The sequence below is a fragment of the Ranitomeya imitator genome, chromosome 5, assembly GCF_032444005.1.
Source record: "Ranitomeya imitator isolate aRanImi1 chromosome 5, aRanImi1.pri, whole genome shotgun sequence".
Taxonomy (NCBI): Eukaryota; Metazoa; Chordata; class Amphibia; order Anura; family Dendrobatidae; genus Ranitomeya; species Ranitomeya imitator.
The window spans coordinates 580350182-580360227 of NC_091286.1; the positions used below are offsets into that span (position 1 = coordinate 580350182).

The window sequence follows — 10046 nt, forward strand, 5'->3', positions numbered from 1 at the left end:
CGCCCCCCCACCCCACTACCACACACAATCCCGCCCCCCCACCCCATTACCACACACAATCCCGCCCCCCCACCCCATTACCACACACAATCCCGTCCCCCACCCCATACCACACACAATCCCGTCCCCCACCCCATTACCACACACAATCCCGCCCCATCACCACCCATTATCCCGCCCCCCACCACCCATAATCCCGCCCCATCACCACCCATAATCCTGCCCCCCCACCACCACCACATTACCACATAATCCCGTCCCCACACATTAAATTGTACCTGGTAGAAGTCAAGGAAAGATCTTTGAAAATGACGAAAATGACTATACATTTAATTGTGTTTACAGAGAAATTTTAACTTATGTTTCGTTATGAAATTTGTTTAGATGCAGGAATGAATAAAAAACGCACATCTTACTGAATCCAGTTTGTTTTTGATTTTACACTGAATAAAATGTATTTTTAGTATTATTCAGATTTTTAATGATTATTATTGTTATTAACTTCATTTTAAGTTAATTTACCACCTGCGTAAGCGCTATTGAATGTTGTCATTATTTACTTTAGTGTAATCACCAGCAGCGTTAATTAGACAGCAATGAGCGTGCCGAGCGTTAGCTGGCTGGAAACAGCTAGTGTTATGTGACTCTCTTGTATCTCGGGCAGATAAAGAGCCGGTCTTCCGCATCCCTATTAAGAATATCCTGGCTGTTGAGAAGCTGGATGAAAGTGCCTTCAGTAAGAATAATGTAAGTGCCTCCGCCTGGCATGACGTAGCATTTCTCACTACCTGGTATAGGCACCCAACCTGTACAGATAATGTGGAGGGTATGGCCTAACAGTATGTATTCTATGTACACATTACAGATGTTCCAGGTGATTTATGGTGAAAAGCCCCTGTACATCCAGGCCAGTAACTGTGTGGAGGCCAGTGAGTGGATCGAGGTGTTGAGCAGAGTGAGCAGGCGAAATCATAGGAGGCTCAGCAAATATCACCCGTCTGCGTTCATAAATGGGACCTGGCTGTGCTGCAAGGCGTCTTCTGAGAATACTGAAGGCTGCAGCCCCTGCACTGTGTAAGTATTGGCGATGCTGTAGGGAATGGCACTCACACAGGCCGATGTGCTGCTGAGAATGATGGTCCTTTTCACTCATTTGTAGGGTGAGCGCCGATCTGTTTATGGCCCTGATACACATTAGACTAAACATTGGCCAAACTTGCCGATATAGACTGGAATGGGCGACAGTCTATTGTGAAAAGATGATGTTTGGGGGAGATCAGGATTCAGTATGTCCGAATTTCAGACTGACGATCGTTTTGTTTTGTATGACATAAGCCACCAGAGAAGTCTGGCAGCGGCTCTATCATAGAGAACACCGGGGCACACCCTCGGCTGAGCTAGCGCTCGTGTATGAGACACGCCGTCATGCCGACAACTATGTAAATTGTGACCTTGAATTCTAGTCTGAGATGAGCATAATTCTCAGGCTGTTGTAAATGAGCCCGTCCTGGCTTGAAAGGGTGAGATTGATACCAAATCTATAGGTAAGAGACGTAATGTTCATTGCTGGTATTCTGATGACTCCCATTTAACCACTTGGCAAAGACTTACAACCTAGGAGCACGTTATATCCTTATTCACTAATAAATATGTAAGTCGCCCAGCGTAATACTTTCCACAACTTTTATCTGGGGAGCAAACAACTTGGAGGGGACAATGTGATATCTTCTGGCTTCCATTACATTCATTACCCTTGAATCAGTGTCCCAGCAGTTGTGGAATCGGAGCGTCCTGTGCCGGTACATTGTGTTATCAGCTCACTAACGCTTCGTGTCTTCACAGAGGTGTTCCAGCTGATGTGGCGCTAGATATAGACGGAGACCGCGAATGTGAAAAGATCTATTCTCTGTTTAGCACAAACATGCCAAAACTGCAGAAAATGGAAGGTAACTTGTTCTAAATGTAACTTTCTGCCTGTGACGCAGATAACGTTGTACTTGTCGTGTTATACAGTGTTTACCTTTATACAGTATTTTCTTCTTATGAGTGTGTTTTGCTCATATGAGACGTTAGGACACCTTCTGAAGGGCTCTTCTCTTTTTGGGAAGGCCCCATTGCATCTTATGTTTGATGTATAAATCATGAAAAGTTCCTGGAGTTACATCAGACATATACTTAAAGTGGTTGACAGGGTTCGGAATGAAAGTTTCCAGTCACTCCATGTGACTGCAGACTTCTGCATGCCGACAGGAGGCGGATCGCATACATGCAGTCACATCCCGACTAGACTTGTTGTCATTGCTCAATAAAAGTGCACTGAGAGAGGCCAAGCACGTCTAGTCGAGTTCTCTCATGGGCAAGAATGGAGAATCCTGACAGCGTGCGATGCTCACCATTCGCTGTGAGGATTCGGAAGTCTATAGTCACAAAGTGTCTGCAGCCTTGGACAACCCCTTTAACACCTTAGGGTCCTTTCACATTGCGACTAATACTGTATATTTAGGAAGAGGACTTCAAAATCGAGTACCATAAATTCCCCTAAAAAATCTATTTTTAATATTAAATCCTAAAAATACCCATATTCACAGAAAACAAAAAGCACAATACACATAAAGATCCAATCAGAGGGATGGTAAGACTGACTCAGTTGTGTCTGTAGGATCTTACCCTAGTGTCGATCCCTGCCTGAGCCGTAGAGCTCGGCACCCCAGGGTCGCAACAGTGGCGCCCCCGCTAATTGACGGCTCCCCCTAGTACCGCAATCTCTTACCTGTCCGCTAATGGGAAATAGGATTTTCAAATATAGGAAGTGATGATAACATAGTAAAGAAAAAATAAAATACAGGTCTACTCCAAATCTGACCGGCTAGAGTTAGATAATTGGAGAACTTAGCTAAACTCTCTAGATAGGCACAGTCTCACAAGTTGTCATCAAATGGATCACTTTATCACACCATAATCGGTCATTTCTGGTAGTCACTGTCCGTATACTGTGCTTCTCACAAAATGGTCATGATGTATGTAATAGATTAATTTTAGGGGTCTTGCCTTATTACCTATTGCTGACCCTCCCTACCAATGGAGGTTGGCCCCATGAGGTCCCGATAATGGCGCCCTCGCTCCTCGTCAACTCTCCCTGGTAATCCCTTCCCTGTCTAATAGCAAAATTAAGCAAAAATGCAAATGCTAAACAGATTGTTAGAAATGCCCGTCACATATGTCAGACGATTCCTTAGTTGTGTTACTCCTTCGTGTGCTATAGGGAGCTTATCTGAATATTTGCATCAAAACAGTAACACCATAAATAGAGCACCAAATACCAAAGCGGTGCGCTATAGACATAAAGAAATCTACCTATGTAGGCTTAAATAAGCTATCCTTCCTATAATTCAGCCAACATGCAGAAAGTATCCACACATTATTATGATTATTTATTTATATAGCACCATTAATTCCATGGTGCTGTACATTAGACGGGGTTACATCACATGGAGGATATTCTCCTTAGTATAATCCTGCTGCAGATACATCTGCATATACTAGTCCATGGGAGAATATAATTTACTAGATGGTGGCCCGATTCTAACGCATCGGGTATTCTAGAATATGCATGTCCATGTAGTATATTGCCCAGCCACCTAGTATATTGCGCAGCCACGTAGTATATTGCACAGCCACGTAGTATATTGCACAGCCACGTACTATATTGCCCAGTGATGTAGTATATTGCCCAGCCACGTAGTATATTGCCCAGCCACGTAGTATATTGCCCAGTCACGTAGTATATTGCCCAGTGACGTAGTATATCGCACAACAACGTAGTATACAGCACAGAGGCACGTAGTATATTGGCCAGTCACGTACTATATTGCCCAGCTACGTAGTATATTGCCCAGCCAGGTTTGTCACAGGTGAAAAAATAAAAAATAAACATATACTCACCTTTCTGAAGGCCCCTTGTAGTCCACGGCAGCTTCCGGTCCCAGCATTGGTATGGGCGCAGGACCTGTGATGACGTCGCGGTCACATGACCGTGACGTCATGGCAGGTCCTTCTGCCATACCATCTTTGCCACCGGAAACTGCAGCGGAAGATGGCGGCCGGCGCGAGCGACTACGGAGGGTGAGTATAGCAGGTTTGTTTGTTTTTTAAATTACTTTTAGCATTACATTTTTTACTATTGATGCCGCATAGGCAGCGTCAATAGTAAAAAGTTGGGGACACACAGGGTTAATAGCGGCGGTAACGGAGTGCGTTACCCGCGGCATAACACGGTCCGTTACCGCCGGCATTAACCCTGTGTTAGCGGTGACCAGAGGGGAGTATGCGGGCGACAGGCACTGACTGCAGGGAGTAAGGAGCGGCCATTTTCTTCAGGACTGTGCCCGTCGCTGATTGGTCCCGGCAGCCATGACAGGCAGCTGGCGAGACCAATCAGCGAATAAATAACCGTGACAGAAAGACAGACAGAAGGACAGACGGAAGTGACCCTTAGACAATTATATATATAGATGCATGTTGGTTGAATTATAGGATGCGGCCATTAGGGTAAATCGTGTGGGACCTATAGGAAATGGTGGTCTGTTAACATACTGTACTCAGGGGTTACACCATGATTGCTGATGCGGTTTAGCGCTTTATTCATTACTGCCGCACTCCCCTACTGTGCTGCGCTGAAAGGTGGCTCAGTGGTTAGCACTGAAGCTTTGCAGCACTTGGGTCCTGGGTTCTCATCCCACTAAGGACAACACCTGCAATGAGTTTGTATGTTCTCCCTTGGTTTCCTTCAGGTTCCTCCCACACTCCAAATACATATGGATAGAGAATATAGATTGGAGCTCCAATGTGGACAGTGATGATAATGTCTGTAAAGCGCTGTGGAATTAATGGCGCTATATAAGATCAAGGATAACAGGACATAGTTGAAAACGCGGTCACTTTGGTAAATGCCATCATCATGGGAGCTATGGACACAGTAATCTATGCAGATCTCATACTCTGACACCAGGGGTATGGCATTTACACATGCCATATTACATTACACGTCGGTATATGGCATTTCTGAAATTTCGTCAGAAAGCGAGCGACCCCTTGCAATGGCCCCTTTTGGTAAATAAACTTTACCTTTCTTTTCAGAGGCTTGTGCGAGCATGGCGGTGTACCAGGGCCCACAAGAACACAGCGACTACCACTTCACAATAGACGATTCTGTGGAAACCTTTAAGACCCTCCAGCAAATTAAAGCCATTGTCGAGAAATTGAATGAACCCCATGAGAAACACAAGAAAGGTTCCACCAGTGCAAAATATGGCAGCCAGTGAGTATCCTGATAATGTTGGATAAGGCACAAACTAAGCAAAAAAAAAATATTCTAAAAGAGAATACAAGAAACAATAAGCTCCATATGTATATATTTTATGACCACTGTTTTGGGAAAAGCTTGTTGCTGTCCTGGATTCCCTGGCGTGGTTTTGAAGGCCTCGGTGTGGTCTCAGTAGAGTATCTCCAGCTAGCATTGCTTAAGACAAAGCAGTATGGCAAAGAACGATGTGATAACCCAAACACAGCCTAAAATATCCCAATAATGCTGAAGCCCATTGTGCACCCCTCTTGTACACAGCAGTGTTATGGGAAATGAGAGCGTCTTATCAGCAGTGTTGTTTTCCTAGCAGACATGGCAGCCAGTTCACATAGTCTAGGTCAGCGTAACATTCGCCGACAACACCTGGCGGCTGATAATAATACTCATAATAATTGAGACTTCTTTATATCCTTTTACCTTAGGAATAAGATTTTAGTTTCTAGCAAATGTCTGATGTTGTCTTCCAACGGGGCGGTGTGTGGGTATAACTGGTTTTCTGTTTTGCCTTTCAGAGAGAATCCAATTGTGGGAAAAGGTTCATAGCACCCACAAGATTGTGAGCATCTAAGAACTGGGAAAGACGACTACACATTGTCCTGAAGAAGGCTGGAGTTGTGTGATGCCCTGGCGGGACCCTCATACATTTTCATTATAGGAAAAACTTTCAATGACATTTGAATGTCTTGTTTGGATGCCAGGAAGAGGCGCGAGGTGCCAGTATCTTACAGCTGCCGAGGATGATGACGGGACGTGTCGCTTTGTCATGCCCTGACCACTGTAGGCGGTACTTTGTGGAGTACAGATACTGCTAACAACTTCACATTCCCTGGGGGTCCATCTTCTAGGCCTGGCTGCGGTGACCTAGCGGTGTTAGGACACACCACTCGGAGGACAAGGGGATGTCTATCAAGTGTGCTCAGCACTGTGCAATCATACAGGGTTCAGGAGAAACCTCAGGCCAGTTTAAGAAGAAACTTGGCTGAGTTAAAAAGGAGGAACCCTTGAAGGAACCACACTAGACTTTACCACCTGTCCCAGAATGAATCAAGTCAGGGCCTGGTTTTCTTTTTAGATGGTACACATAGTTTGTATTGTTTTACGTTTCTCTTTTTTTTTTTATTTGATTTTGTTTTTACTTTTATATTATTTTTGTTATTTTGTGGGTTCCCTGAAAACATTTGGAAAAGTCCCAGTAGAACAGAACCAGACAATGTCACCAAGTTTACTCCTCACCACCACGTGACCTTACAGATTAAGGCCTTATTCAGACACCAGTGTTTGTCGTCCATGTGCTGTCCTTTGGGACCCATTTTAAGCAGTGAGGCTATTCTCACATCCCGAAAACAAAAAATCTAAGATCTATGCTTCTCTGTTCAGATCTGCAGCCTGAACTTGCCCATTAATGAGTCTGTGAAAACATCGGACAGCACACGGACCAGATCTGAGGAGATACTTGGAAAGATCTGACAAACTAAGCTCTCTACACTAAAAGCAATAACAAAAAAAAACAAAATGTTGTCTGTGTGGTTAGGGGACTTTACTGAGGACTTTTTTTAGTTTATTGGGACAAAATAGGCCACCTTCCTACAAACACATGGATAAAATGTATGAATAAGGCCTAATTTACTATTGCTATTGATTTGTAGAAGTTGTTGACCAATGCTAGTTTTTGGATATACATGATTGGTAGGGCCCCCATCAATCACAAGAACGGGGGTCCTGTGTCACCAGGTTGAGTAGCATGCACATGTGGGGTCCTGCCAAGCTCTGTGCTATCTGTGAGTGCCATAGTCGGTGAAAGGAGCAATCCTGAACATGTTTGACCTCCTTGCCATTTAATGAGGTGATGTTTCTCCTGTTCTTGTGATTGGTGGGAAACCTAACAATGGGACCCTCAGCGATCATGCATTTATCACATATCCCGAGGATAGGAGACAAATGTTTGTGGGCCAACCCATCTAAATGGGACCCTCAGCGATCATGCATTTATCACATAGCCCGAGGATAGGAGACAAATGTTTGTGGGCCAACCCATCTAAAGCTGTGCAGAGACCACTGCTGGCAAATAAAGATCTACTACTCACTTGCACAGAAGCCGGTCTGCCGTACCAAGGATGTCCTGCTCTAGGCGCCGTTGACATCCCGGTAACAGCTGATCGGGGCGGGTGCTGAGTGTCAACCCCCAACCAATCTTAAGGATAGGTCATCAATGTCATTGGTCAACTCCTTTAAGGCTGGAGACACATTTTGAGCAAAAACCAGAAGCAGATTCCAAAGGAATAGGAAATATGAATGAAGGACTTATATTTCCAATCCTACTGGATTCACTTTTGGCTTTAGCTCAAAAGTTGCATCAAAAACAGTGTGTTTTCAGACTTAGGAATACGAGGGGCCACTCTAATGTTCACTGAGGGTCCATGTTGTACCTGTCCTTCTGAAGGAACCCCCATTGTCCATGTGTGGTGGAGATGTTTATCCAATATATGATGTAACAGGTGGGTTGTGCAGAGGGCTGATCTGCTTAGCAAGAGATTTAAGCACTTAATACATACACCGTCCTATTGGAAGACCATGCCCTGCACCTAGGACATCTGGAATGTACAAGTTCATTTTTTATGTCTAGTTTTGCATGGCACTTCACACCAGTCATACTTTGGGGTAATCTTCATGATTTGCCTCGTACAGTAGGCACCACGTGCTTGGGAGCAAATGTTTGTGCCACCAACAGGACAAATCTACAAAGCACCATAGACCTCCCCAAAACGTGAAACTGACCAGATAAAGCATGATGGGGAAATGTACAGGACGGCTCAGTCAGACACAAAAAATGAGCAGCGAATGTAACCGTGTCCCAAGTTAATACTGCGTGAGCGAAGTGTAGCCCTGTGAGGCCACGTTCACGTGACCATGAGAAAACGGACATCAGGTGGACAGCGCTAGGACCAATGCTACTCAACTAGGGTGTTTATATGAGCGGGGGTTTATTCTCACGGACCGAATCTGCACTTGAGACTCACCTATTCATGTCTATGCATGCCCCACAAAAAAGGAAATCTGATACATTGCAATTGTCTAACATAGGAAACTGTATCTGGACTTGTACGTTTTAATAACTGCGGATGTATAAAATCTGATGCCATGTGGATTGCATACAGATGACAACGGAGATGAGAATAGCTCATTTTTTCTAAATGAAATTCAGGCTATTTTATTATTTTTTTGTACAACACATATATATATTTTCTGAGTGTGTGTGTGTGTGTGTGTGTATAGCGGGTGCCAGGCCTCCAAGCAAACAGTATAATACTTGCCGAACTAAAGAGAAGAAAAAAATGAAGGCAGCACTCCAGTTGTTTCAGGTGGAAAAGAAAGTGAAAACACTTTATTCTGCCCCACTCATCCTAGCCCATGTTGAGTGGGGCAGAATAAAGTTTTTTCTCTATCGCCTTTCATTGGGGGACACAGGAACCATGGGTGTATGCTGCTGCCACTAGGAGGCTGACACTATGCAAATAAAAAGTTAGCTCCTCCTCTGCAGTATACACCCTACCGACAGGAAGTAGGATATTCAGTTTAGCTTAGTGTCAGTAGGAGGTGGACACGGGTCTTTCATTAGACCCTTATCTACCTCAATGTGCGTCGTTTCCTTTCAGGTTTTTCCGGAGGGATACAGGGTGAACAGTCACACCTGTAGTCCCACAATGTGGACTATGAGTACGGCGTGTACTGCCACCCCGTATCCTCATAGATCCCTCACCAGGACCAAGATCCTAGCACACAAGCGTGCTTAGAAGTCCGGTCCTGGCTCCGTCCCCCACCCACTCGCCCACCAGAGCCTGTCGGTCGGAGGAGACGAGGACGTCCATCAGCTCCGTGGACGTCTCATTCCTTCCAGGTTAGTACCGGCGGGGGATGTTTAGGTGAGTATTTTCCCTCCCCACCCTGTGGCTTCCCTGGATCCTAAAAAGGGGGTTCCTATTTAGGGGTTTTCTGATGCGAATCGCATCTCTTTTCAGCCGCGCCACTTCCGTGGATGCGGCCTCCCTGTCCCCTGTTCCGGCGCGGCTGCCTTTACGGAACACCGCGCCGCTTCTTGTCCGGGCACGCTATCTGCGTGGCCGTGCTCAGGGGGGGACATTCCCGCCTCGGGTCCTGCAGGCTTCCCACCCCCCCCCCCCACCCCCCCGCCCTCTATCCAGCCCCAGCTTTAGCGCGGCCCTCAGTGGCTCCCCTGCTCCGGCCGCTGTATGCGGCCGTTCATTTCCTTTCAGCGCGGCGGCTTACCAGCCGCCGCATCGCTGCGGCTTCCCTGCTCCGGCCGCTGTATGCGGCTGTTCATTTCTTTTCAGCACGGCCGCCGCATCGCTAATCGGGCCCCCTGCAGCTGCGTCCCTCTGGCCGCTTACAGCGCCGCGCATCCTCCCTCAGCGTGGCGGCTTGCCAGACCGCCTCACCGCTTTGGACCGGCGGCTGCGCTACTCCCGCCGCTGTAGGCGGCCGCTCACCTATCGCTTTCTGCGGCGCACTGTTCACCGCTGCGGCCCTTCCATGCCGGCACCGATCGCTAATTTAGGCCCCGGCTTCTGCCTGGGCCTACTTCCGGTGCCGGACTCCGCCCCCTTTCTTCTCTCATCGGGCGGGCTTTTCTCCCGCCCGACATTTTCACTGCGGCCCGCCTTCTCTC

General features: G+C 46.5%; 1 protein-coding gene across 1 annotated transcript in view; it reads left to right on the forward strand.

Moving 5' to 3' along the window:
- The window catches only part of RASA2 (RAS p21 protein activator 2), a 146265-nt gene extending 137861 nt beyond the window's left edge, over nucleotides 1-8404 (forward strand). Inside the window, exons 20-24 of the mRNA XM_069727870.1 lie at nucleotides 665-747; nucleotides 866-1074; nucleotides 1843-1946; nucleotides 5137-5317; nucleotides 5875-8404. Coding sequence (XP_069583971.1) covers nucleotides 665-747; nucleotides 866-1074; nucleotides 1843-1946; nucleotides 5137-5317; nucleotides 5875-5905 — 608 coding nt within the window. The 3' untranslated portion in view covers nucleotides 5906-8404. The remainder of the gene's footprint in view (nucleotides 1-664; nucleotides 748-865; nucleotides 1075-1842; nucleotides 1947-5136; nucleotides 5318-5874) is intronic.
- Nucleotides 8405-10046: the final 1642 nt, after the last annotated feature.